At 48.5% G+C, this 27,654-nt stretch overlaps 9 protein-coding genes across 9 annotated transcripts; 6 read left to right on the plus strand and 3 right to left on the minus strand.

The window, feature by feature from the left end:
* Window positions 1–155: 155 nt before the first annotated feature.
* On the minus strand, window positions 156–3,316 carry CONPUDRAFT_81478 (MFS general substrate transporter). Its single transcript, XM_007769331.1, has 20 exons — window positions 3,228–3,316; window positions 3,104–3,161; window positions 2,685–3,039; window positions 2,603–2,637; window positions 2,471–2,540; window positions 2,407–2,420; window positions 2,172–2,352; window positions 2,085–2,118; window positions 1,926–2,025; window positions 1,842–1,871; window positions 1,777–1,787; window positions 1,624–1,727; window positions 1,302–1,566; window positions 1,160–1,250; window positions 1,060–1,108; window positions 890–1,008; window positions 799–833; window positions 658–746; window positions 378–599; window positions 156–322 (listed from the first exon to the last, which is right to left on the minus strand). The coding sequence occupies exons 3-20, from the start codon at window positions 2,861–2,863 to the stop codon at window positions 238–240; spliced, it is 1,713 nt and encodes a 570-aa protein (XP_007767521.1). The 5' UTR covers window positions 2,864–3,039; window positions 3,104–3,161; window positions 3,228–3,316; the 3' UTR covers window positions 156–237.
* A 1,740-nt stretch (window positions 3,317–5,056) lies between these two features.
* Window positions 5,057–5,850, minus strand: CONPUDRAFT_152633 (uncharacterized protein; the record flags this gene model as incomplete). The annotated part of the gene is made up of 5 exons (XM_007769422.1): window positions 5,057–5,173; window positions 5,233–5,251; window positions 5,294–5,424; window positions 5,485–5,583; window positions 5,638–5,850. 5 exons carry the CDS (start codon window positions 5,848–5,850, stop codon window positions 5,057–5,059), a joined length of 579 nt encoding a protein of 192 aa, XP_007767612.1.
* A 1,127-nt stretch (window positions 5,851–6,977) lies between these two features.
* CONPUDRAFT_54837 (uncharacterized protein) lies at window positions 6,978–9,673 on the plus strand (the record flags this gene model as incomplete). Its single annotated transcript, XM_007769232.1, has 2 exons — window positions 6,978–9,284; window positions 9,335–9,673. 2 exons carry the CDS (start codon window positions 6,978–6,980, stop codon window positions 9,671–9,673), a joined length of 2,646 nt encoding a protein of 881 aa, XP_007767422.1.
* Window positions 9,674–9,961: 288 nt separating this feature from the next.
* CONPUDRAFT_152635 (uncharacterized protein) lies at window positions 9,962–11,211 on the minus strand (the record flags this gene model as incomplete). The annotated part of the gene is made up of 3 exons (XM_007769424.1): window positions 9,962–10,315; window positions 10,367–10,960; window positions 11,014–11,211. The coding sequence occupies 3 exons, from the start codon at window positions 11,209–11,211 to the stop codon at window positions 9,962–9,964; spliced, it is 1,146 nt and encodes a 381-aa protein (XP_007767614.1).
* Window positions 11,212–11,444: 233 nt separating this feature from the next.
* Window positions 11,445–13,509, plus strand: CONPUDRAFT_72129 (uncharacterized protein; the record flags this gene model as incomplete). Its single annotated transcript, XM_007769267.1, has 7 exons — window positions 11,445–11,537; window positions 11,598–11,710; window positions 11,763–12,818; window positions 12,879–13,187; window positions 13,233–13,338; window positions 13,394–13,448; window positions 13,502–13,509. 7 exons carry the CDS (start codon window positions 11,445–11,447, stop codon window positions 13,507–13,509), a joined length of 1,740 nt encoding a protein of 579 aa, XP_007767457.1.
* Window positions 13,510–15,415: 1,906 nt separating this feature from the next.
* Window positions 15,416–15,949, plus strand: CONPUDRAFT_54487 (uncharacterized protein; the record flags this gene model as incomplete). Its single annotated transcript, XM_007769203.1, has 3 exons — window positions 15,416–15,448; window positions 15,505–15,717; window positions 15,764–15,949. Coding segments are annotated over 3 exons (432 nt in total), but the record flags the coding sequence as incomplete, so codon positions are not given.
* A 1,770-nt stretch (window positions 15,950–17,719) lies between these two features.
* Window positions 17,720–17,884, plus strand: CONPUDRAFT_17197 (uncharacterized protein; the record flags this gene model as incomplete). Its single annotated transcript, XM_007769088.1, has 1 exon — window positions 17,720–17,884. A coding segment is annotated over one exon (165 nt), but the record flags the coding sequence as incomplete, so codon positions are not given.
* A 4,121-nt stretch (window positions 17,885–22,005) lies between these two features.
* Window positions 22,006–23,879, plus strand: CONPUDRAFT_72131 (uncharacterized protein; the record flags this gene model as incomplete). The annotated part of the gene is made up of 7 exons (XM_007769268.1): window positions 22,006–22,108; window positions 22,150–22,448; window positions 22,513–22,971; window positions 23,060–23,198; window positions 23,428–23,492; window positions 23,681–23,809; window positions 23,838–23,879. The coding sequence occupies 7 exons, from the start codon at window positions 22,006–22,008 to the stop codon at window positions 23,877–23,879; spliced, it is 1,236 nt and encodes a 411-aa protein (XP_007767458.1).
* A 1,845-nt stretch (window positions 23,880–25,724) lies between these two features.
* On the plus strand, window positions 25,725–26,303 carry CONPUDRAFT_54070 (uncharacterized protein; the record flags this gene model as incomplete). Its single annotated transcript, XM_007769167.1, has 2 exons — window positions 25,725–26,021; window positions 26,070–26,303. The coding sequence occupies 2 exons, from the start codon at window positions 25,725–25,727 to the stop codon at window positions 26,301–26,303; spliced, it is 531 nt and encodes a 176-aa protein (XP_007767357.1).
* Window positions 26,304–27,654: the final 1,351 nt, after the last annotated feature.

A 27,654-nucleotide genomic window follows, 5' to 3' on the forward strand; every position in this document is an offset into this window, starting at 1 on the left:
GATTGGAGTCTTAGTATATAGAAGTGGGCGACGGAAGCCTGCCGACAAACTTTCGAGCTTGTGCGTCGCAGAATGGCACCAAGGTCAAGATATTGGCTGAAGTAAACGCATAGGTTTCCACTTCTGCTTGAAAAACGCTCCTTCCCAATTTGCCGTGAACGTTTATTTGTGGTAATGCATATCAGAAAACAATGATATAAGATAGCAAGAGAGAGGATGGCGCATTGGCTTGTAAGACTAGGGTGTCTCGGCCTGCTTCCCCTCCTCTTTCTTCGTGGCCGTCGCAGATCGAGTCTTCAAGTTGTAGTTCTTTATACACGTTCTAATCATGGCTTGAATTAATGTTTAAATAACAGCATGAATGTGTAGTTACTTACAGCGATATCAAGCTCGAGATAGCACCAATGGGTACGCCAATGAGGAACACCTGATCAAGGCTATTCACGTATGCCTGCACTACCGCACCCCGCTCTCCTATTGGAAGCGTGAAAATGTAAGCGATACTCTGCTGCACGCTCGATGCCACCGAAGCTGGGAGCAATGGCGCGTAGTTATGTAAGTTGTGCGTGAGTTGATTGAGGAAGATAGCCCCTCCGATGCTGGCGGGTTTACGTATAAGCTGCACCCGCATTTCATATGAAGGATAACGACACTTACGCAAGTCCAACAATGCCGCCAAGTCCTTCAAAAAGAGCACTAAGCGCAACAGCCTGAGGAATCAACTCTTCTTCGTGAACTAACTCAGCCTGTGCAACGTCAAGTTAGAGTGAGAGCATGAAAACGAAGCGACGGTCATGCCTGTATAGATAGCTCTGGCATCTGTAGTGTAGAACCTATCGAAAATGAGACGTTCGACCGTCGAGCATATTACATGTCGCATATAACATACCGACGCCAATACCGCTGATTATCTGGTATCCAATCAGTTTACCCTCGATGGAGCCGACATCGACCGTGTACATCAAACCGAACCCAATAGAAGATAGCAACGGGCACACGACCATCAAGCTAAACAGTGACATTGAGACTTTCGACCGAGTGCGACTGCGCGGCACTTACATCCAATATTTTCCAGTTCCGTTGGCCAAAAATCCGGCCACCATCGATGCTGCAACATGTTCGTTATCCCTAAGAGTTTATAACGCCTTTGAGAACTCACATAAGACACTTGATAGAATGAATGGAAGGAGGTCTATGCCGGACTGAATTGCAGTCCTCCCTTGTGATTGATACCAAAGCGGAATGTAGTACTGGGCAATCGATCAGTCCCCATTATAGAAAGTTTGAAAGGCGGCACCCACGATTCCAACCATGATACCATAAAAGTTGCAAAACGCGATGAAACATGATGCCACCACCGGCTGGCGCATGACTTTCCATGGTAATAACGCATGATCGCCTACGTAGCGCTGCCACCAAATAAACAGAGCAAGTCCGACAGCTGAGAGGACTAGAGGTACTATGACTTGTGCTGACCCCCAAGGATCTGTGTTTCCTCCAAGTTGCAGCGGAAACAAAAAGGCGACAACGGTGCAAACCGAGATCAGGACCCCTACCCAATCAACCCTACGTACGAGAAGTTTAGCTGATATTATGAGTGTATTCATCTAGAAAGATACTGACTCTGCTATACGCCGAAGTACTGACTTTGTGTCAGACGGCTTGGACTTTGTCAGAGTTTTCCCATACGGCATGAACCACGAGATCAAAAGCGAGACCCCGCCAATCTGCAAAGGGATCAGTATCAAGGTTCAGACGGGACATGGATCCAGCTACCGGGAGATTAACTGATGCTCAGTGGTGAGTTACCCTTATCAGATAATTGAAAAACGAGGACTTACTGTAAAAGCACCATCGCCAAGTTACTCGAGCTAGTAAAATAATGCGTCAGTACTTCTCAAAGAGCATTATCCGCCTAAGCCTACCTGTAAATGCACCACCGACCAGCGGTCCCATAACTGAAGCAATTGCCCATGCCACCCCAATCAGACCAAACAACGCCGGCCGAGTCTCGAGCTTTGCGATCTGGAAGCATACCATCAGACTACCTATGTCATGAGAGACGATACAGCTGGTTGACGCACCTGCGCAATGGCAGAAACCACGCACGTCACCATGCTGAGCGTTGACGAGCCTTCAGTCGGGGAAGATGCAGCGAAAGGACTACTCACGCTGCATTTCCTATACCGGCGATCGCTCTCCCAGCGATCAGGAAGCGCATAGAAGTCGAAACAGCACACAGAAGGCTCCCTAGCTCGAAAATGATGATAGAGGTGATATACACCGGTTTTGTAGGATATAAGGATAGAAGTTGGCCAACGGGAAGTGTAAAAGCCGTCACAGTAAGCAAATCTATGACCGCGTTATCACTAATTCCGTGGTTTAGAAGCTGATATCAGCACTCACATGCAGTAGGGACCCTAACGTAACCCGTGATTAGATGTTATGGTAGAGGTATAAGCTCACATACCATGTAACTTGACCTAGCCCGTCAAACTCAGACAGAATGGTCGGTAATGCAGTACTAACGATTGTCAGGTCTATAATATTAGGCAGTTTTGAGTGTAGTTCCTGTGTAATATCGTCAAAGAGACACGCTTACCCAGTGTCCCAATCAACGGAGACAACAATAGCCCGCTGTTTAACGTCAGCGTCAACGTTCTCTGAATGGTGCCAACACTCACACAAAGGTGAACGCGAGCCGCAATCCTGTCAGATACTGCCCGTTGGCATCTACCTCTGGATCCAAGACATCAGTTTCTTGCTCCTCCTGTACCTTCTCTGTCGAAGCAGTGCTTGGGAAGCTCGCCGAAGGCAAGTGAACCGTTTCGACACCGTTAGCAGGGGAGTGCGGCTCTGCCATCTCCTCAGAAGGGGGAACAGCACGTCGAAGAAAGGGTTTATGCACGAAGTGCCAACAGGGCGACGCTCGCGCAGGTTATATGAAGGGCATCAATGAACCGCAAACGAGCGCCGCCGGGCAGATAAGGACCAAGTACTTGGGCGCCGCATCAACTAAAGCAGGTATCCAAAAGAGAGCTCCAAAATAGAAGGTTCCACGATCAAACTTCATCGCTATGTATAGACGGTCAATGACACTCACATGCACGCCTGGCAGGTCTCGCATCCGTTGACAACGCTGGTGTAATACAAGGCGTTGACTGTATGTTTTTGTCAACAAAGACTCCATGCACAACTTTTGATTCACAGTAGTTGTCAGTGCTTACCTATGCCATGGTATTTCCTTTGGTCCGTCCTCGGCAACATTGCCGGGCGATCAGAAGCGGTACAGCCATTGGGGAAAGCCAGCTCTCCGTTACCCAAGATCAGAAGATAACTGATGCTGAAGCGCTGATGCATTCCACCAGGTTTCAAAATTTCACCGCTGGTGCACATGTGCACGGGGAAGGCCAGGAACGGTGAATGATCAGATTAAGGTTATGAACTTCCCGGATAAAGCCCAAATAAAGCCTATAGCCATCCGGCCGGCCCCGGCGATGCTTCCAAACGGTTGCCAGTCAGCCTCACGGTGCTGTCTTGTATAAACATTTTAACTTACAGCACTGAGACGAAAGTACACCACATACAGTCCTTTGGGGGCAAAACTGCGTTTAACATAAACGTGAGCTTCAACGTGTGACTCGGGAGAAACATGAGATGAGGCCGACCCTTTCCCACCCCTCGCCTGCCAGTGCAACGCCCCGAATAAACGTGCAGCTCTCTTCACTAAACCATTAACGAGAGTCATGTAAGAATCTACCACAATGTACACGATCCTCTGCATAATGAGGATCTGTCTCGCACATGCGGCACCCTTCTTGGTACCCGACAATGTAAACCCCTATACTATAGAGAACGCAGGTCCAGCTTGAATAGGGCACACGACCCTCAATCCTCGAACTATCGAGCGAAGTGTTTTGACCTGAATCTAGGCGTAACCTTAGGAGTATATCGTCAAACCCGATAGGACATCCCACCTTGTGTAGGCGCCTGAGCGGGCTCACGAACGCGTAAAAAAACTATTGACCTGATGCCGCTGTCAGTAGGCATACCGGCATGGTATTTGCACTGAAACGAACCACCCATGCTTACGAGCGTATTCATCTTGGTCTTGTATCCATTGCTATACTCCACCGTATATCATCTTTCGCCCGCTGCTTTCGCCCGTTTCAGCACGATTGCCACATTCAAGGAACGAAACACGCACCGTTCACCACACCCGTCTTCCTCCCAACTTCCTCGTCATCCAGTGGCCGTGTCAACCGCGCTTTTAAGGTGGTCTCTCGCATTTCCGCGCCCGCGGCACTAGTGAGCGAGGGCGAAGCGTCTGATAAGGAGGCAGAGGAGGCCGAAGGAATCATGGAGCCCACAGATTTGCGAAATTCAGCTGTGGGATCGAGGGGCTGTGATGAGATAGCGAGACGCGTCGTGAGAACGGGGGAGGAGTACAGGGCGCTGGTCAGGGATTGGGGTGTTCTAAGGGAAGTCGACTTAGCCGACGATGCAGCAAAACGTTGAGAGACGATCTTACCAACTTCGGCGCCTTCCACCTTGCACTCTAGGCGCCCTTGCGTCTGTTGTGCTCTGAGATTTAGGAGGCAGTCGATCTATCAACTTGGACCCGCTCCGTACAGCCATCCTTCACGCCGCGCTTGGGCTCGAGCACAACTTAGTCATGATCCCGAACGCCCAGAGCGCACTCCACGCCGCGCAGCTGGTCGTCTCGGGAGTCATCACTGGTGGTACTGACTGGGTGAGCACGAGGTGGGCGATCTCCTCGTTAGATTTGGAGGAGCTTTGAACGGATAGGGCAATTCGCCTGCAAGAAGCCGGGACGGAGAAGGTGCTCTTATTAGAAGAATAGATAACGCGTTGAACAAGGAGGGCGCACTTGAACACAGGTTATCCCAAACGCGTGTATGACCATCCCCTTCATCCTACCCGTGTCTTTTCTTCCTTCCCGCAATGTTCAGAGAAATTCGGATGCGAGATATTGCGCCGCCCCACTCACATTCACTTGCTATGTCTTGTCTACTTCGGCGAAGCGCCATAGATCCTAATCGGTGATGCAGACGCGGTAGAAGGGGCCGATGAGGGTGTTAGAGGGCACGAGGTTGCCGTGTACGATGTCGCGGGAGTGCAGGAAGTGCAAGGCTTCTGCGAGCTGTTCTGCCTGCCGCCACAAACATACAGTGAGAGGCGTGTGATAGGAAGGATAGGAGGATACAGCACCTTGCGGGCTCGATGATCCCTACTCAGTGTTCGAGGGTTGTTACATCAATCCTCGATGGACCCGAGTTCGTGCCACGGCGATATCGAGGAAGGTGCTGCGGAACCGAACTGGAGGTCTGCGCATACTCCAAGGAAGGGTTCGATACTCTTGTGTCTGATAAGCTTTCGCTCGCGAGCGTACTCGAGAAACTCCTGAAAGGCCGCTTAGCAAGCGCTCGTCGAATGGTTAAGTTCCTGAAGCCAGAGACTGACCTGGAGTGGAACTTTCACGTCTGCGACAGAGTCTAGCTGGATCAGCGGCATGGACTCTTCACCCCGTACGGGTTTCAGTTTGATAACCTTAATTGCCACCTACGAAAGGCTCGTCAGAACACCGCGTTCAACGCGCACCAGGAAGAAGCGCACCTGTTGCCTAGGACCAGACTCCCTTGTCATGCTCCCCTTCCACGTCTCGCCGTGCCTCCCTCGCTTAAGTGGCTCTTTTCTAATGCGTCCATTGAGATCAGCACTATTACTGTCTGAGTCACAGGCTGCTGGTGGACTTGAAGCCAAGGGCAAGACCGAACTCGATGAGATGGGAACGTTGTGTGTGCTCCATTCGTCGAAAGGTGTATCCATGATGTACCTATCGTGAAAAGCCAAGCCAAGAGCAAGAGATTGCTCCCAAGGGTACACGATGCCGTTGTGTAGCCCCGCAAAGGGTTGCTGTAGGCGCCATTGCTAATGTCGCTATTGTCCTGAGTACATGAAAGGCGGTTGATCAAGCTTCAAGCCCAGTGAAAACTCGGGAATCAAACACGAATGCCAACTTTTAAATAGACGATTTTATTTTGAACTCTTTTACCGTGTGATAAATTTGGCAACCAAGCGCGCGTAAGCGATTCAGCCGCGGTCGCCAGGCTGCGGCAGGCCTGGCCAGCCCCAGCCAGCTAAATTAAGGCTGGCTTGGCTACTCCCACGCTAGCCTGGGCTCGGACCGACTCGAGGCTAACCGAAGCAACCCTGCGGCAGATTGACGCGCTGCCAAATCCATCTAAGTCCCTTTCTGCCGTCGCCGCCGGTCTCCCTCGCGCAATGGACGACACTCTAGTGCAAGACCCGGGCAAGCACTACAACTATGAGACAAATGAATACGAATGGTTTTTCCCATGCATGCTCTGTGCGCCAGCCCCCGATGACTCACCTAAAAAGGTCACCCGCAAGACGTACAGGGAGCACCAAGACAACCCTGTGAATGTCTTTGGCTCACAGAACCTGGCCACCTTCGAGCGAGACGCGCTCAGTGGCCTACGAACACACGCGAGCGCACAGGAACCCAAAGCCTCTGGCTCTCGGCTGTCAATTCCTCCACATGAAGGCGAACTTCGGGCGCAAAATCCGTTGAGAGCGACTGTGGAGGAAATACCAGAGGAAGACGAAGTTGTCATAGGACATCAGGTGCGTACATGTATCTACTCCTTCTAGTCATTTTGTTAAAAGCGTCTTCAACTCTACCTCAGGAAAACACGCATGAGCATTCTGTACACGACTCAGAGGCTCGCTCTCGTCGACAGGAAGCTGTAAGTTCAGCTCTATTCATCAATGCAGTACTAACTATATTGACGATGGCTCAGCAGGACCACGAGCGTTGTCAGTCAAGCTCTCCCAGAGCACCGTCTCGTGCGCCGTCCGAGCAACAAGCCGAAGTTCACAACCTGTTCGGCAACGAACCCGGTCCAGAGACAGCTGGAAACGCGCGAGGCACCATGGGATATACTGATGAAGACCTCGAGGAGCTGTGGAGGAAAGCAGAGCTTGCAGATATCATCGATTCATATGAATATATCAATCTCATTCGCAATGCCTCTCTTGCCGACCGATTCAGCACGTCCACGCTCTCACCAGAAGCTCTTGACAGACTTAAGAACCCTCGTCGAGGACCTCCACCTCTCGCCGATGCAGATCTCGAGCTTTCTATGAAGATGTTCTTCACCAATATAACTGAGGACGCTTATGCTCAGATCGCTCAAGCTATCCGACAGCGTGAGCCCAACGTGAAGGTCTATACTCACCACCAAGTCAAGAAACACATCGAGAACCTCAGCGGAGTCGAGCCCATCTGGTCCGACATGTGTATCAACTCATGCGTCGGCTACACCGGGAAAAACTTCGACTTAGAAAAATGTCCGCGATGTTTCGAGCCACGCTACGATCCCGTACAATCACGCATAGCAAAAAAGAAGGTACCGCAGCAGCGGTTTGTTACGTTGCTGCTCGGCTTGCAGCTTCAGTCGTTCTTCGCCACACTGGAGCACGCCGAGCTCATGCAATATCGCGTCCTCAAAACCGAACAAAACCTCCACCGCGTCGACGTCGAGGGCCGTCCTATAGAAGTGTTTGAAGATGTATTCAATGGTAAGCAGTATCTCGATGCTGTTCGTCGAGGCGACATAAAACCTGGAGACCCCGTTCTCATGTTCTCAATTGATGGCGCACAACTCTATGCATCGAAGCAATCCGATGTTTGGATCTACATATGGGTGATTTTTGACGTCCCCCCTTCTCACAGGTACAAGAAAGCTTATGTTCTACCTGGCGCTGTTATCCCTGGACCTCGCAAACCGAAGCATCTCGAGTCGTTCCTATTCCCTGGATTCCACCATCTCTCTGCCATACAACGAGACGGACTTGGTCTCTGGGATCCTCGCCTCGACACCACGTATATTTCCCATCCTTACCTTCATATTGGCACAGCCGACGGCCCCGGGATGGCTTTCTTATGTGGTCTCTCAGGTCACCATGGCCGAATGGCTTGTCGTCTTCTGTGTGGTACTCCCGGGCGACATCCTGACGGCTCTGGTCATTATTATCCCATGTTACAGCAGCCGACCTTCCCTCCCGGTCTCATTGTTCCCAACTCTATGCATGAAGACCTCGATGTCAGAACTCTACCCAAGGCTGGCGATGGAGACTACAATACCATCATTGAACGCATCACAGAATGTCGAACGAATGCTCAGTACGAGTCTGTACGTCGAGATACAGGCATTACAAGGCCATGCATTTTCTTAGGCCTTCCTCGCGATCACCTTCTCCCTGTCCCCCATTGCTTCGGATCCGACTGCATGCATCTGTGGACGTTCAACGTAGGTGATGAGTTAATCCCCCTGTGGCACGGCGAATTTTCTGTCAAGGCGCCAGACTCACGAAACGGCTGGACCTGGGGCGCTCTCATGGACAAGGATGAATGGGCCAAGCATGGCCAGCTCGTAGCTAATGCGACACCCTTCCTCCCTGGCTCCTTCGACCGCCCACCTCGCAACCCTGCTGAGAAGATTCACAGCGGGTACAAAGCATGGGAGTATTATCTCTACTTGTATGGAATCTGCACTTCGATTCTATTCGGCGTACTCGAGGATCGATTCTACAAGAATTTTGTTGAGCTCGTCGGAGCGGTTCGTATTCTAGGTCAGTTCCGTATCACACTGCAACAGCTTGACGAAGCCCAAGAAAAGATCTACAACTTCGTCGAGGGCTTCGAGCGCGAGTATGTCGACAGGCTCCCAGAGCGAATCCACTTCGTTCGGCCATGGATACATGTGCTCACACACCACGTCGAAGAGACCAAAAACAAAGGGCCGCCGATATGTTCATCTCAGTGGACAATGGAACGAATGATCGGGAGTCTCGGGCAGGAATTACGATCACACCAGAGTCCGTATGCTAACCTCGCCCAACGTGCAGTCCTTCGCAGTCAAATGAACGCTCTCTCGAAGATGTATACCTTTCTCGGCGTGGAAGATCCGGTCAACAAACTACCTATGGGTTCTCTGGACCTCGGTAACGGCTACGTTCTTTTGCCCAAGCGAGAAAAATCCCCCAAGAACGTCTCCACTGCAGCTGGAATTGCTATACATCTTGCAATGGAGGAACGCGGCATAGAATCAGTACGAAGACCTAGGATACTAAAATGGGCTAGACTGCGCTTACCAAACGGCCAAGTGGCTCGGTCGGTCTTCAAGGAGGCAACCATGAATGTAGCCCGTGGTATTCGTATGGCTCGCAACATAAAGGTACGTATTGCACTTATTATATTCGCATGACGGCTTATCACTACATACAGATCACCCTTGAAAACGAGACAAGATTCGCTGAGGTTCAATACTACTTTCAAGCAGATGAAGACCAAACATTCGCTCTCGTGTCCTTGTACAGCCAGCACGATGAACATCTCTACCGCGAATCGCTTGGGACATCAATCGCATGTGAATATCACGGAGAACGCGAACTGAGGGTGATACCGGTCGAAGACATTAAGTCTGTCGTTGCGCTGGTATTGCATAAGTTCCCTCACAAAGAGACACCTTCTTTTTATTTGATCGAAAAACCTGGGCTCGAGATAGCCGTTTTGACAGGCGTAGGACACGATGAGCTGGCAGAAATAGACGACGACGCAACATAGATACCTGCACAATATAAACATGTTATACATACGCACCTCAATGAATGTATTCTAGTGAATCTGAGTCTCTGATCATAATCACACTTGTAATGGACAATAGCACATGTCATTGAATCGACGATATGTACTACAGTCATCTTATGTACACAAAAGCGTAAGGACTGTAAGGTAAAATGATTGATAGTAGTATAAACGCGAATGGGAGCAAGCGGGGGAGTAGTAATGCCGGTCAAGGAAAGGTGGTATAGCGAAGAAGCAGATGCAAAGGGTCTTTAAACTGTGGGGAACTCACGTCGAGCGAGATTGCTGAGACTCGCGATGACCATCGTCGTTCTCCTTCTCGTCATGATCTTTGCCGTCCTGCAAGTCACTCGCCTTCCTCTTGAGCGAAAGGCGGGGTGACCCATGTCCCAAATATATCCCTGGGGCTTGAGGCGGGCTGTACAGCAGCAGTGGTGCCCTGAGCTGAGAGGGCGATGGAGAGGACAGAGAAGGGCTGCGGCGAGCAGCAGAAGCAGAGTGTGAGACGTCGTGCGGGGACTTGTTGTGTTCGGGATTTTCGGTGTTCAGCAGAGTACGATCCTCCGTGTCATGCTCTGTTTTGATGACAGCTGGAGTAGCAGCTGCTCCAACTGCGAGCGTCTGGAAGAGAAATCAGTTAGTAAACGCAGATGTATAAGGTAAACTACGAACCTGTTGTTCTTGAGCTTGTCTAAGGGCCCGCATAAGAGAGCTTTCTTTGTCGAAGCGGGGCATGGGCGGGGGCGTTGTGTCTTGCCTATATGCGCGAACAAACGTGGATGGTTCGAGATAATCTGCATGCTGAGGGAGTCGACTGTGAGAGATGCGATACCTGTAGGGGGGATCATCAGAGTCTCGTGGATGCGTTGGATGGTACCAGGAGGGTAGAATGACGGAAGGAGTCGGCTCTACAAAGGTGGCCAGGATATAGGGGCGCTTCAGAGGCAGTGCGATCCTGTCTGACGCCATACCCGGAGGTTCGGAAGCGTATCTGGTGGACTGAGGGGTCCTTGAGATGTTTTGAGCAGCGGATGGGGCATTTTCAGGAAGATGGTGCTGAGGGACGTGTGACGAGGCAGTGTCCGGGACAAGAGACTGAGAAAGCGGAAAAGATTCGGCATGTGCAGGTGCGGTGGATGAGGCGATCGATTCTTGGGTTTCAAAAGAGGGAGTGGACTGCGAGATGGGAGCAGCGGTGTTCTCAAACACGGTGGGTTGAAAACGATGTGGTGCCGCTGTATTGTTGTATAGCCTGACTGCAAAAAACTGAATGTCGTATCAGTGGCGAGTATATGCGGTAATAAAACCGATGAACTCACCATAGGTTCGAGAGAGGAGGGCTGGAAACGGAAAGAAAAAGCGTTCCCTAGCTGACAGTTGATGTCGGCTACGAGAACGTCGTCGATGATGTGGGTGGTCGCTCTGGAGTGTTGGTGGTCGGAGAGCGTGGCCACACCGACGTTTTCTTCGAAGATGTAAACATTAGGGTTGCCGCGGGTGGTAAAACGGGAAGACATATGGAGTAAGGGCTTTGTTTGGACACGAGGGAGATGGACGTCGGCAACGAAGATTAATTAAAGCGGGACACTTTGTTTTGAGGGGGCCGAGGCGTGGGAAATCGAGATAAGATCTCAATCTACCCTTTGCGTCAGCTCGCTCTCGCCCTCTTCCCTCTTCATCGACCTCAAAATACCCATTGGCTCTCTAAAAAATATCCATGTATTCTATGTCAACCTCCCAAACCCCCAACATGCCACCGCCACCTCTTCCTCAGCTCCGTGGGACTGACCAGCTACTCCGCATGGGCTCCGAGATCCCAGGACAAGAGCGCTACGCCCACGAGGTGCGTTGCCATGTGCTCGTCAAGGCCCGAGGATTTTCTAATCTAATCTTATATGGACAGGATCTATACCGTACTCTGGCGCCATCTCACCGCAAAGCCCCTATTCCGGATATTAACAGCGCATGGTCGGAAGTATTCCGCCTTCGTGGAGAGATAGCAGTTCTCAATGAGAAGTAAGTTCATTGCCGCAATTTGATATTCGGGTGTACACACTTCTTTATTTAGATATCAAGCCGCTCTCAAGGAGAACGAGCTCCCGCCCCTGCCTCCGATCAAGAAGGGCCCAGATGTTCATTCAAATCTTCGCTACGAGGATGATCCTGACACAGAACTCGATCTACAAACCTACCGCGCGTGCGAGGGGACCTGGACCGAGGGCGAGTGGTCCAAGGGTCAAGGTAACAAGGCACTGAAAGATGGTATGAAGGGGGTAAAGAAGCAGACGGGAGGCCAAGGTAAGAGCCGGATGAGGAAGGACATCAACGTGAAGTGTGAGTTCCTCACCGACAAGGATGGCAAGGCCCTCGGCGGTATTGCGGCAGAGCAAGTCCGACTGAAGATGTACTCGACCTGGCACACGCTCCTCAAATTCAAGGACGGTGTCGGCTTACCAGCGACTTGGGGAGAAATGACTAGTGTGTACACCGATTGGTTCATTAGCGCTAATCGCCGCCTCTGCCCCGTCTTCCGTCTCTGTGCCGACAACTGGAAGCTGCAACACCTGGCTTCGGTCAATTACTCAACCTGGCGCAACAAGTGGGCCCCCGATAAAGCCCCTAAGCGATCGCTCGGCAGCGCCGATTCGGACCGCCCTCGAAAACGGGCAAAGAAGTCTACGAAAACCGAGGATTGTTCTATTGACGACTCTTCGGGCAAGGACTTTTCGGGCGAAATCTCTTCAGGCGACAAGTCTTCGGTTACCATTACCTCGGGCGATATCTCTGTGGTTAACGACGCTTCGGTCGTCGTCGCTTCGGGCGACATCTCTGTGGTCACCGACGCTTCGGTTGCCATTTCCTCGGGCAACATCTCTGTGGTCACCAACTCTTCGGTTGTCGTTGCTTTGGGCGACATCTCTATGGCTAACGAATCTTCGTTCGACGTCGCTTCGGGCGATGTCTCTGTGGTCAACAACGCTTCGGTCGTCGTCGCTTCAGGCGATATCTCTGTGGCTAACGACTCTTTGGGCAACAAACCTCCGGGGGACGAGGGCTCCATTGATGTAAACATGACCACCAACGAAGATCAAGATCAAGAGGATATTCCGCTTATAAGCCCTCTGTACGTGCCAAGCTTCGTTTGAGGCTGTCTAGCTGACTCAATATGTTCATTTGTTTATAGTATGGACATGATAGCGAAGGCTACTTTGCTATCTGCGCCATCGACTAAATTCAGCACGAAGATCAAGGGCGAAAAAAGGACCACAAGGAAGACCACCGCAGAAAACAAAGCGTCTAAGTCCTTGTCTCAAGCGGCAGCAATCGCGACGGACGAATCTCAGACGAACGCGAACACGAACGAGCCCAGCGTAACTCAGACGGTCGAAGGGGAGAACACGACTCAGGCAACAGCGACTCAGGCGAGCCAGGATGCGACTGGGAGCCGCAAGGCGCGCAAGCTTCTCGTTATCCCGGCCACAGTCACTGCAAAGTAAGCGTTTATCTTTAATTTTCTATTGATCTAAAGCTGTTATAGGTGGGAATGCGCGCGAGAGTGGATAAAAGTGTCTGCCGATAACGTCTATGAGGCCGATTTCAAGGCGCACTGGAAGTCCGAGAGCGCGAAGACGGATCGTCTCGCTGTATGTTGTTCTTTTCGTATGTTCTGAGCGTGTATACCATTGACATCTGTCGTAGTATTGGCTGGACGCGATGAAGAACGCGAAGGAGAAGAAATTGAAGGAGGTTCGCGGTGAGTTTCGTCGTTCCTGTGTGTGGATGTACTTGACATATCCATTTTTAAAGGCGTTTAAATCTGTTGGATTTCGTCGACGGCGATCCTGTGTGTCCTACTCGTTTGAGTCTTTAATCGCATTTGGGACCTTTTACGTGCGTTTGCTGGTTTTTAATTTCGATTTCGATGCTCTCCTTTCCCTCATTCGCTTTTAATCTGCGTGTTTCGTTTTCAAAATGCTGTATAGTGTTCTAAATTATGGTGTGCCGATGCAATGAGAACTGTGTGCTCTGTCTAGTGTTGTGCAGGGCAGGGCCTCAGGCCCTTAAGCCCTCAGGCCAAGCCCTATAAAAGCCCAGCCCAGCCCAAGCCCTTGTTCGGGCTTTTGAGGGCTCAGGGCTGGGCCTAGGTTATTGTGAGGCCTGAGCCCTGGGCCCAAGCCAGGGCCTGAGGGCGAAAATTTGCGAACATGTGTCCCTAAAGATACTCAATCTATAATCCATAAAATCTGCATGAATACAGTGTTCATGAGTTTGCTAAGACACTCATTTTATTTTTTATTTATTTACCTGTGTTGCTATGCCTTTGTCTTGATGATGCCGCTTCTTATGACTTGACACTCATTAGTTAATGTCCGACACTTCTACTAACCGTGGGAAACTTTCAATCAAAAGCGCGCAGTGTCCTAGATCTAGTAGGTATTGCACCACTTGATCTCCTTACCCTCCAGAAGGGGTATAATCTTCGAGCTGATATCAATAGCAGTACATCATATCTGGTTAAGTAGGATAACTTTGTCATAAACCATGACATGAGGTCGGGTTTTTTTAATGCTGCCTTACTCATGTCTTACCAATACCCTTGTTATCTGATTAAAACTTTACCAAGCAAGTTGATATCTGAGTCAGGTCCTTTGTAACACACTTCCTGACTCATTTGTGATAATCTCCGATGCTATGGAGAATTATGTTATGCCTAGTCGCTCTCTGAGTATTTAAGAGGCTACATTACAAGCATCAGACTTTACATCTTTGCTTCCAGGCTATACTCATGGCTCCTGCTGTCCCTAGTGACACAGAGATATCCCCCTCTATAAAACGACCTCATAGACAGTCCATACTCTCCTACAGACTCAAAGACCCTGATAATGGGGCAATTCCTGAGCTCAGCAGTCATCAAGATCACTCTCATGCAGACGCTTCCAGCAATCAATCATCACAGTGGAGCCTCTTACCCTCAGGTCCTTCTGAGAGGCGAACTGCTTCTATTGCCTTTCCATCATCAGCTGATGAATCTGATGCAGGAGATGGTGTAGCAGCAGCCAGGTCCACTGCAAAACAAGTCAAAAGTGCGTTCTGAATTACATCTATCATAACTTTAGCTCATCTGGGTTTTCTGATTTTATGTGGCTTCACAATGCTATCTAGAAAAGCGGCTGCATAGACAGGATACAGGAAGCTCTATATCAGTTTCTCATCAGCTTGAAGGTAAGCTTCGGTGGTAACTTAATGTACACTGCTCTTGATGATATTTAACCTGTCTTTTACTATAGATATCAGTATGATAGATGCAGGCAAGTGCTCATACCAGCTATTCCCTTTTATGTGCTAAAACCTAGGTATTTAGATGACTCTGCTGCCGTGCAGAGTGACACGGGCCCTGCCACTGCCTCTGTAATGTCAAAGACAAAAAATCGCAAGCAAGCTCATGATGAGGACATTCTAGACAATGAGGGGATGCTAGAGGACGTTCATGTTCAGTCTATTGATGATACTGATGCTCCCAAGAGTGAAGATCGCACTCAGGATGTCTCAGCTTTTTTTGGAGCAGTATATACAGTCAGATCTCCCTCAGACAACAAGTTAAAGGCATATAGAGATTGTAACCTCTGCAAGTAAGTGATTTTTGTCCCAGGGAATCTTACAGGCTACTGATACACTTATAGGAAGCATGGTCGTAAATTTCAGTATATTAAGGACATATCTACCCTGAGGCGGCACTGTGCTGCATTTCACAAGGTATTTTATCTGCTATAACATCTGCTTATATGCTGACCAAGTGATATATTCTCTAGGCTGACTATCGCAGCTGGTGCAGCAAGAATAACTTCAAATCCATGCTCCCAGATGACATAGAGGCTAGAAATACTGCCGCTTCACTTGCCACCATGACTCAGGGCAGTCTAGATGGCCATGTTCGTGCAATTGAACCAGGTGAACAAGTGGTGCCCTATTCCAGTTCGCTTTTTCGAGAGGCAGCTGTTGATTGGCTTACTGCCACAAATCAGGTGAATATAAACGATTTTATCCTATCAAATACTCATGAGTTTCCAGCCAATTAGAGCACTTGAGCATTCAAGCTTCAAGTACATGATAGATGTTGCATCTAGGGCAACAAAAGGTCTTATTATCCCCAATCGTCGAGCCACCAGGGGCGAAATCATCCTAAGATTCAAGAGAAGAATGACTTTCTTAAAAGAGCGCCTCAATGTGAGTATCCTCCTTATTTTTCTGCTCTAAGTGGACACTTACTCTTTCTACAGAGTAAATATGTCAAGGGTGATGTTAATATCACCTGTGATGGTTGGCAAGCTAGCAATGCAGACGCATACTTAGGCGTCACAGGACACTGGATTGAGGAGCAGGACAATGGCTCATGGGTCCTACAGTCTGCGCTTTTGGGGTTTGTACAGCTAAACAATGCCCACCATGGTGTGAGGTTAGGTCAGGCTTTGTTTAAAGTCTGTGAGCGACTGAGCATCTCTCATAAGGTTTATAATACTGCTCCACCTTTCATTCATTCAGATATTGACCCTTTTCACCGCTTAGATTGGCCATGTCACTTGTGACAATGCAAAAAATAATGATACAATGTTAGAAGAGTTTGCTAAACGAATCCTCACTAAAGGCAAGGTCTGGATTCCTAAGGAGTGCAGGATCAGGTAAGAGACGTCATGATATATCAACCGCACCCTTTTTATGTGTTTTAGGTGTCTGGCTCATGTTTGCCACCTTGCAACTCGTGCTCTTATCTCAACATACAGCAAGGCACCATTCTACAACCCCTCTGAGGCATATTTAATTGTTCCTGATGAGCATGGTCGCAGAGATGAAGTCGGGCTAATCAGGGCAATTGCAGTGAAGGTATTAACTCGTCTGGTAATGCAATATCCTGTACTAATTATTGGAGTCAAGGCACGGTCTTCTTCTCAGCGAAAGCAGCTCCTTTTGGACATTCAAAAGCGCCCACCTGCTCCTGAACATACTCCAAAGCAGCTTTTGCTTGACATGCCCATCCGGTGGTCTTCAACATATGTTATGGCTGTTAGGGCTGAGAAAATGCGCGAAGTAAGTTTGGGATTTTTTCTGATTTATCTACGCGGTCAAAACTCACCATGAACCGACTCTATAGCATGTAGATACCTTTGTCTATGAGCTGGGAATAAGGGTGGGAGCCAAGGACCTCAAAAAGCGCCAGACCATAGACAATATGAAGCTATCAGATAGAGAATGGGAGCGTCTTGGACAATTCTCCTCCTTGCTTGCAGTTCGTTTGTTTTAATCCCTTTCATGTTACATTATTCTAACAATCTCTTTAGCATGCTGATAACGCTCAGCAAAGCTTCTCATCAGCTGAAGTGCCATCCCTTCACCTTGCTTTGCCTGCTCTCGAAGCTCTGTACAAGGCCTGGGAGTCGAGATCTGAACAGTCAAAATACTCGGACTTCAAGGATGGTCTTGAGGCAGCTACCCAGAAGATTCTAGAGTATTATGAACGCACTGCTGATTCAGATGCATACACCATGGCTATCTGTTCGTATTTATTTATTGTTTCCTCTGCTCCACTAATTCTGTATCTGTAGTACTTGATCCTACAGTGAAAGACACCTTCTTTAAGAGATATTGGGGTGAAAGGCTGCGTGTTCAGGTTCTCCACAATGCAGAGCATATAGTAAAGTGTTTTTGATATACTTTCTGACCTGTTTAGACTAATGGGATGTTAATAGTTCAAGGAACGTCACCAACAATTATTCGGGACAAGCACTGCACCCAGGGCTCCAAGGCGGCTTTCTGGCAAGGTCAACAAACTCCTAAAAGAGCTCTCCAGCGATGATGAGGATATTGGAGCTGAAGACGAAGCTGATAATGCCTCAGCACCCTGGGCTAAGGAGTTTCATGCTTACCTTGGCTCTGTGACACCTCTTCCAGAGGATATGTCTATTGTACATTGGTGGGGTGTAAGTCGTCATATTTTGCTGCTTTTTATGTTTCTGAATTTTGTTTCAGCTAAATTCTCCCCTGTACCCAGTTTGGGGTTCTCTGGCACGCGATTACCTTTCTATCATGGCCTCTTCAGTCTCGAGTGAGCGTGCATTTTCTGCAGCTGCTGAAGTTATCACCAAACGGCGCAATCGTCTTGGTGGAGATGTTGTTGAGGCTATTCAAGTGTTGAGAACGCTTAACCGCCAGGATTTAATCTTCCGTGAGCCAGGGACATCCTCAGCGACTGAAATAGCTCTAGAGAAGGCAGAAGAGGATGGTATAAACGATGGAACCACTCAGAAAAATAATGAGGGAGTTGAGGATTGGATTTTAGACGTTTCAGATGACGAAAATCAGTGGGACTCAGAGAAGTAACATATCTTAGGCTACATTGAATGTTACATCAAAATAAAATACTATTTGTCGCATTTTTGGACGCTTGAGCTGTCTATGATAGTTAAGGATGTACAAAATCAATTCCTTATATTTTCTTCTACTTGTTTGAGGCAAAAACACGAGATAAAAGCAAAAGCCCTGGCCTGAGCCCGAGCCAGGCCCAAGCCAGGCCCTGGCCCTATGTAAGGGCTTGGCCTGGAGTTTTTTGAAGCCCGAGCCCTCAAAAGCCAGGCCCAAGCCAGGGCTTTCAGGCCAAGCCCGGCCCTGCACAACACTAGCTCTGTCTCGCGTCTTTAAACCCGAATGAAAATATATTGTATCTGTTTATTCGTCCCCTGAAACGCATTCTTAAAATACTGGTGTGACTTTAAAATGGAAATCGTGTTCTTAAAGTGAGGAACACGTTCTTAAAAGGTTTCTATTGATGTTTGTAAAGATGAGTTCTCACTGGGCTTCAAGAGCCATTGGCCGTGCGTGGGAAAACATATCACATAAAGCGCGCGTCAAATGCTGTGCACATGCTGTGAGTACTCAGTGCTCCCAGTGGAAACGTGCTGTGCTCGATTCAGTGGGAATCCGGGCGGATTGGTGAATTGGAGCATAGTAGGGCACATCTTTGATTTTTCATCAATAAAATACGGGCACATTGGTGAAAGCCAATGCATGTGACCTTGACGCGATTAGAATACCAAAAAATTCGGTGCATATGGCAGTCAGGGAACCAGATACGGGCCCGAACTTCCCGCTGTTGCTTCATCGATCGTCTTTTTCATGGATGGAATATTCCCAGCTGCGGTCCGGGTGAAAGGAAGTATTGCCGTGTTTGCTTCGTGAAATGCCAAGTCTTTATATGTCCTGAAATCGCCACAAATCATCATGTAGAAGTCCTGATTGGCTCGGACAGTGAATTTCAGTAGACGTGTATTTTCAAATTAGCTGTTGCTTGGCTCTGCTTGTTGTGACTTCTCTGAAAACAGCCCGGAACTATGTAGTTTTGATCCCCGCTTGTTACAGCCTTGCGCGCCGTGGACGCGTACTTCGCTCTCCCTTCCTCTCACCACCACCATCCTCTTCACCACCCCAAACACCGCCCGTACGCACTTGGGTACGTGTGCTACAACATTCTACTGGTTGCCGCAACATGACTCTTCCACGTTCGCCGCTCCTGTCAACCTCTCTAACTTACATCACTGGAAATTACTTCTGATTGTCGACTTCACGAGTAGGAAGGGATCGAGCATTCAGGTGAGTCAATTCCTGCAATCCAGTTTACCTTGCCTTTGCTCAACGACTGCACAAAGCTTGTCCTCTATGTGGTACGTACTCGCTACCTCTACTATCATACACCATGATTCATTCCATCAACAGGATTGCGATCGGGCGTATCCGGCTAATATCACTGCTCATTATTTGTAAAGATAGCCAGCATGTATATTTAGTAGCCTTTAATATATAATATCAAGTTGCTTTGGAATTTTTGCCATGGATGGAATAAACCAGATTGAGTCGTATTCTATTATAGAAATTATTTATTTAAATTGAGTTCACGTACTCGTGAATGCGTGCACCGATACGAACCGATGTGCCCGGATCCGAGCCAATGGGCGTCATGAATTGACACCAAAAAATCGGTGAACTGTCCAGCCATCGGTTCGCATTGGTGTGTATCGGTGCATCAAAGAAGCACCACGAGATATGCTTCGATTCACCAATCCGCCCGGATTCCCACCCATCTGAGCACAGCACGTTTCCACTGGGAGTGAGTCGCGACACCTAATTTGAACCTAATTTCGAGACTTTCGCTTTGACCAACACCATAAGCTCCCGAACTGATGCTGCCCCGGACGTGAGATACAGCCAGAAGGAACACGTCAAAGGCTTTAGCATCGTCTTCTTGACCAGGGCGGCTGAACTCTGCATTGGGATCAGGGTGATAGCCGTGCCAAACAGCAGGGTACGTCTCAAGGTCGCGCTGAGGATCCAATGTGACAGGTTTTTGGATACAAGTCGGCACATGCTTCTGCTGTATGCGCAATTTCTTGGATGCTATTTGCACATCGGCTCAGCTTTGGTTCGTGGGCGGCCACGGACTCCACGATGCACGTAGACACCTAATGACTGGGACAGAACTCCTGGCGAGCCAATACCACCGCTGGGGGTCAGTCTCAATCATATATGTTCTCGTAGGGGTTGACGCACTAACGCTATAAACTACTGCAGCACTAGTGCTCTGGTTTGCGATAGAGCTGAGTGGCGGTCATACTCGGACGTGGGCTTAAATCCGTCACGGCGCTTGTGGCTGTGCTCGAGCTTGTGCTCGTACTTGCACTACTTGAAGTAACGCGTACCACCACACACCCATTGGCTTCATATAATGGTACTATTAGTAAACTTGTCATATAGTTTCCATTGAGTACACATTGATGGTGTACATTAGCTGTCGGAGCTCTGAGGGCGATGGAGAGTAAGAGTGTAAGCATTAGACCAGCTGGGGATTTCATCATTTCCAAGAGCGACTCAAGAAGGGGTTAGTGGTAGTAAGCGAATAACAAGAATATTCAGGCTTAAGCCCTCTCTCTGAATTTGACGGTAAGGGTGCTCTCAGGGACCGGCCTGGTGGTCTTACGGATCTCACACACGGCGATCTCCCTGCCTCGAGCCCAGACTGCATCGCATCGACGTGATCTCTGCAACTAAGTTTCCGCGCACCCGTATCCTACGTATTCCCTCTACGTGCTATGCTACAGCACACGTATTTTGATCTTGAACGCACGTATAGGCTACGCTGTCCAGTAGACTCCCTGTGGAACTGAGGTCTCTGCCAACTCTTGATTGACATTGCAATCTTGTCCTAAGTATGCGCCTGGCAGAGTGATTAATGACAGCCATATACTGTAGGTTCGTTTCGCGCTTTGTGGCAAAGACTAGATTGCTACATGTCCGCTATCAGCGCTGCTATCTCACCTTTTTGTTCGTGAGTGATGACAAGTAAGATTATGTTAGCAATGAGCCAGGCACCATGCATCACGGGTTAAAACGGTGTTGTACAAAATCCACATCAAAGGCGGCGTATCGTCACGTAGCTCACTGTATAGACGCTATAAATAAGATGAGACAGGTTAGAATGCGGTGACTCTAGTAGTCGTTAATAAGCATCCTGTTGGGGGAAGGATGCCCTCCTCACCGTGGTTATTCTCAGCAAACCCTCGTATTTCAGTCTAGTCTCCATATTGATGTATGACTAGGACTCCTGTTCCCGCAGCTGGCCATGCGGGATCAAGGGTTCACACGGCTGTGCTTCTTTCCCCCAGATTATTACCTCCAGCGTGATATCAGTCTACGAAGCAGTAGCTGGGCCAGATGATCAAAACGGTGTTTGGAGTGTTTTCGAGTCGTGGCCTTGTTGGGGTTATCTTTGGATTCATCTGGGCACGTTGAATGAATATCGTGTTGGAATGTGACATGATTCCAATGTACTCTAGTGTCGAGCACACGTTTACTCGTAAATTCAGGGAACGAAAAGATTATGTGACAAATTTTCATTTTACTATTGCCTTTACCAAGTGGTGGAAGTTACACCGTCAAGTAACCGGCCAAGAACTGCCTTCAGTAATCGAGGAAGTTGTCACTTCTGGACCGAGTCCAATGCTTGAGAGAAGTCCAACGCTTGAGGGAAGCTCGTGGATGCTTTGCTCTAATTTGTACTTGCCCGATTGCAAATTGACATGAAGCGGCGCACTCAAGGCTCTTACACGCGGGATATCACTATTTGATGAGCTTCCCTCGGCGCTGTCCGTGGTTGCGTTCCCGTCGGGATGGCATGGCGAGTACTTAACCAGACACTGGCTTTGTGCTGCAACCTCGCTCGAACGACATCTTCCCTATTTCACACCATTTTTACAATTATCAGGGCGTAAATGTCACTAAACCAGTCTTGGGCGCCCATAGATGCTACCAGCGCTGATGTTTGGGGAGAACGTGCTCTGTTGGATGGGTCCTTGTTGGGAAGTGTCGCCTACGGTATGTTGCATTAACTATGTCGATTATTAAATCTCTGACAGGTTGTCTTTTCACTCAAGGTGTTCACTTGACGCTGTTTGCGCTATGCTTTAACATGTTGCTGTCAACGCGACGTAAAACAACGGGAGACTGGTTCCATTTGGTCTATATCTGTGTGGTATTTGTGCTTGGCACCATCGGAAATGCTTTAACCTCTCGATGGTCCGAGATGGGTTTCATAGACAACGTCAATTTTCCTGGCGGGCCAAACAAATTTAGCGAAGCCGAGAACACTAACTGGGTCCTCGTGACCTCTGAATCAGTTTACGTCGTCAACCTCTGGCTTGCAGACGGCCTCTTGGTACGCGTATTACGCTTTATTATGTCTCCTCTTATCTCAGATGACATTGCGTTTGATACGCTAGCTTTACCGTTTCTTCACCATATGGAGGCGTAATGTGTACGTGACCATAATCCCCGTTTTAGCGTTCTGTGCAACAGTTGGCGAGTCACGCTTTCATCCCTCATTTCTTACAACAGCTAATGATATGATAGTCCTTGGATGTCTCTTGATCAACGAGCTTCCTAAGCCCTATCCACCGTATCCTCTTGAGTTTACAATCCAGCTTCCTGTGGCATTTTGGTCCTTGTCAATTGCCTTCAACGTTCTGTTGACGTTGGCAATTATTGGACGACTTCTATACATGCGGTGGAGAATAAGGTCAACAGCTGCTTCTGTGGTGCTCACACCCTATGTTTCCATCAGCGCAATGCTCATCGAGAGCGCGGCAGTTTACACGATTACTGGCTTAGTGCTTGTCATTGGCTTGGGTCTAGTAAACAATATCCAACTCTTGGCTCAGCAAGTCCTGGGTCAAACTCAAGTAAGTCTAGTTTCTCTGGGAAAAGTCAATATATTGACCACATAACTAGTCCATTGCGCCGCTGATGATTATATATCGGGTGCTACAGGGCAAGGCGTGGTCCATGGGAACCTACGGATCCTTCGATAATCCGACTGGAGTGCTTGTTGCAAAAGACTTTTCTAATGGAGGAGGGTCAACGGGTGGCTTCTCGAACGAATTACCCCCGCCTTTTAAAGTCCATGATGGTTTAGTACAGGAAGCATCTTACAACTCTGAGCAAGTTTGAGTCGTTTACGTTTCTGAGTTAATTCCAGATGGCAGAACGTAGCTGAGTAGATAACACCACCGTACCATCGCTGTCATGGGATGTATACAGCCACCGGACTTTAATTACGCTTTGTCTCTTGTGTTAATGCTATCGCTTTCCTTGTTAAAGACACTGTGGCAACCGGCATATAACATTTCTATCTCTAGTCAGGGAATGGTCGGATTCGTATACGTTTGCGAGCACTAATATCATTGCGCCTCAGATGCTCCAAGTAAGTACGAAGGCTCTCATCTCCTGTGCCTGTTTTTATTTTTATTTTTCCTTTTAAATGATGAGATTATGCGCCGGTACATAGGTATGTTCTTTGAAGTTAATTCAAGGGTATTCATATTCAGCCACTTCCACTTCTATCCAGAATGCGACCTTGGAATTCCTATTATCCATAAATTTCATATTTAGCTAGCAGCACTAGAAGGCTATAACGTATTTACCTCCTTTGTACGCAATGTCTGGGTTGCTATCATTCTCGTAAAATATAAAACATGTGCCTACATTGTCGGGACAAACTTGCTGATCTTGAACCTGATAGTAAGTAAGACTGAAATGTCGTCTCAAGACGAGATCTCGGGCACCTACTTGGGGAAATACTGTTTACTGAAAAAGCTCCCATAAGTGCAATTAATGCAACGATAACCCTTCTGAGTACCACAGTACTTCGAAACATGGATGAGGAAAAAGATGATATGCTAGTGTTAATGCGAGGAAACTTCACTGTTACTTTACCTTTAAGTAGTAATCACATGGGAAACCCTCACAGACAGCAGGCTTCAGTTGGTTGCGATCGGTGCCCTAGGACCTTTGGATAAAGAAGCCCTGTTACAACATTGGTGCAACAAGTTCTCCCATAGGAAAACGGTGTGATGGCTGAGAAATGTCCAAGCTGGACACAGTAGCCAGTATGACGTGCCATACAGGCCATGCGAGTGAATGTCGAAGAGCATAGGAGAAGGCAGTAATAATCCGTGGTATGTGGTCAAACCGACGCGGGAAATTCCATGCTATGTACACAAACCACTAACAATATCCGTGGGAGTATTGTGCGCCAGGTGAATACGAGACATTCAGCTTATACGCGGGGTTTTGAGACGAGGTTATGTACAGCTAGCTCCACTTTTCATCGACTTACTTCATCGGGTATTTGTGAAATGTAGTATGAAACATTTCATGATTGGCCAGAACATGTTGATGGGGTCATTGACATCCAGATAAGCCACAATCATCTAGTACTAGTATTAGAATGAAGGTCCTAGCCACTTTCCCCCTGGTATGCGATGTCTGGGTTGATATCGTTCTCGTAAAATGCAACACAAGTGCCTGTATTGTTGGGGCAATAGTCGGCACCTGTGGTAAATTTTGATCGTACATGAAAATGAAAGATGCCTCGTAATGAAGTCCAAGTGGGCACTTACTGGAGTCGTAGGGTCTACTGGCTACTATTTTAGCTGCCATAAGTGCAACCAATGCAACCACAATCTTTCTGAGTATCGATGTTCTCGGAAACATGGAGTGGTAAACGATGACGGGACAATGGAATTGCGATGACGCTTCGCTGTTACCGTACCTTTAAGGAGTAGCTTGATTGTTATGATTATTTACCTATTTTTGTTTTCGCTGACAACAGGCATAAAACTAAACTACTATTGATGTTTCAGGATCGCGGCTACAGAGCGTCACACTGCAACAACGCTTGATGAAGTATGACCGGGGTACAATGAAGTGACAACTCATAATGATCCAAGCTGCACGGAACAGTGAGATTCAGCTCTTTGATTACAGTCCATTTATTACTGTGGTGCTTTGGACGCGCTGTGCAATAAACAATGGGGAGCACAGCCTTAGGCTGCGGTAATTCGCAGCCTTCGGCTGAATGTAGGTGTACTACCACGGCGCTCCTCAATAACTAAGTTTCCTTCAGCCGAACATGTATGTCCTTCGACTTCTCCCGCCAACTTCCCACTCTCCTGATCTCGCTGTGATAACAGCCCGGCCATAGGCGATTCAGCGGCTACAATTGCCTGGACGTAGTGATGTCAAACCCGTATACAACACCGCGCCGTGGGCAACAGCCTATCATGCGTTGATGTGCCCATGGAGGGTGATGGGGGATGTAGCGCGATAGAAACGGTCAACAATGATGCAAACCTATGTGCACTGGGTAAGTGTCACATCAATTACATCCACTACATAGCCTTGAATCACCGCCAACTGGGGCGAGCCATCTCACGCTAATGATGCACATAAGCTCACTATTAGAATCGTACGGAAGCCTTGACGTGCGGCTCAGTAACATGCCACAGGTAACACTCAAATTATACGGTCCATCGACATCCATCTTCAATCTCATAACAGCTACCACTCTTTTTCTCGCAAACCTTTACGCCGTTCTCAACTTCCTGAGCCTACACAATGCTCGAGTCGATAATCATGCCTATCGAGGTATATTATGCACGTTCCGTCCTGTACGTCCCCGTATAAGCTAACTTCTCTCCCGATAGAGTATCTTTCGAATACAAAAAACGCACGTCTTCCTATCGCTCTTCAAGACGTTGCCTTAGCATTTGAATTCACCGATGACACACGCTATGACCTTGACTCCGCCGAAACATGGAGGTCGCTAGTGCCGCCAAAGACAGCAGGGTTTGTCCATCTAGGAGAGGATGCCACACCGTATTCAGTTTCTATGTACCATTCACTTCACTGCCTGGCTACGATTCGACGAGCGTTATCCGAAGCAGACAATGTTACCTGCACGTATCTGCCCAGCAACAAGCTGGACGCCGCGATGAAGCATTCAGACCATTGTTTTGACTACCTCACACAGCTTCTGAGTTGTAAAGCGGATTCCACGCTGGAGCAGATTGTGCAGCCTCAAGGAATGGATAACGATGGTAACAAGAGCGCAGTTCCTGCGTGGGCAGGATCAGGGAGCGGTGTTGTGCACAGGTGTCGCGACTGGACGCAGATCCGATCATTTGTCGAGAAGAATCGAGATGAAAAGAAGATCTTCCCACCCACTGACTGATGGTCATTGCATTCTCAAATACCCACCGCGATCATGGCGGACATTGCGTTACTTATAGTGCTACGGGTCGTCAAGCGTCATACATGATATCTGTGTCTGCGCCTTCTTCCACCTATTCAACGATCTCATCCTTCACATCATTATCTGCCATGATACCTCGTGCTATCTACTGGTTAATCAATCCTGCTTTTATGGCTTTGCTTACGTGCATAACCATTGTGAATGTAGGCCTCATATCCCGATTATCGGCCAAACGACAGAGATTCGACTTGATAGGGGGTGAGTCTTGTCATCAAGTATCATGGCGTGCGAATACTCCAACTTGCAACACTGTCCAGAGGCTCCAGTGCTTTTACAGCCCAAGCTTTGGATAGATGATGGTGGGAAGAGATACGGGTTGCATGACCAGTCAGAATGGGCCCAACTTGAATCAGCACAGGAACGATACGTGACAGATCAGGTTAGCGGCGATCTCTTCCAAGTCTCCCTGTACCACCAGCACAGGTGTATCAACACGCTGCGGGAGTCGCTTCTTGAAGCAAGCGATGGATGTGCTTCACTGAACAAGCCTTTGGTGGAAGCCTGCCTCAACTACGTAAGGTTGTCTTTGCTGTGCAGCGCACACGACACCATAGAACACGCCGACTCGATTATCCATGTGAATGGTCAAGACATCATAGCCGCCTCCGGAGTAGGTGTACCACGTGTATGTAGGGACTGGGGAAAATTAAGTAACTGGGTAGAGAACCACTAGAGATCACACTTCCGCCTTTGAAGCGGGTAAGGGCCAATATTAGGGTTGCTTCTTAAGCTTTCAATCACGGAGCCGTAGTATATTGGCCAAACACATACTTGCTAGATTCGCGAGTGCAAGTTCTGGGGAGAACGTCTTGAGTGTCTGTTGAGCAGCCTACTTGAAACTCCACTAGAGCGCCCGTTGGGCCTCCCCTTGGTAGTCCGTATATCAGGGAGAGACATCAACGCCATCAGCACTCTAGCTGTGTCGTCCAGCAACATACTTACTAAAGTGGCGCTGCAGAGTTATGCGAGCAGCACGTAGTAGTCTGGATGCTCTTTCATCGGGCACACATCTCGAGGGGTTTGACGATTAATATTTCGACGTGTTGTTCAACTACATTATGGTTCCCATAACACATGGTATTAACTACGCGGTTCCATGTAAAGATAGCAAAGTCTATTCCGGCGCTCTATTGAAGGAAGTTTAAAGGCGAAAATGCAAGCTCAGAAGGAATCATAGACACTAGATTGAATGAATAGACACGGGATATAACTAACTCGGAATAGAATGGGAACTGTCAGTGAACTGCAGCGAGTGACATAGATGAAGCGA

Source organism: Coniophora puteana (assembly GCF_000271625.1).
Source record: "Coniophora puteana RWD-64-598 SS2 unplaced genomic scaffold CONPUscaffold_5, whole genome shotgun sequence".
NCBI classification, from domain to species: Eukaryota; Fungi; Basidiomycota; class Agaricomycetes; order Boletales; family Coniophoraceae; genus Coniophora; species Coniophora puteana.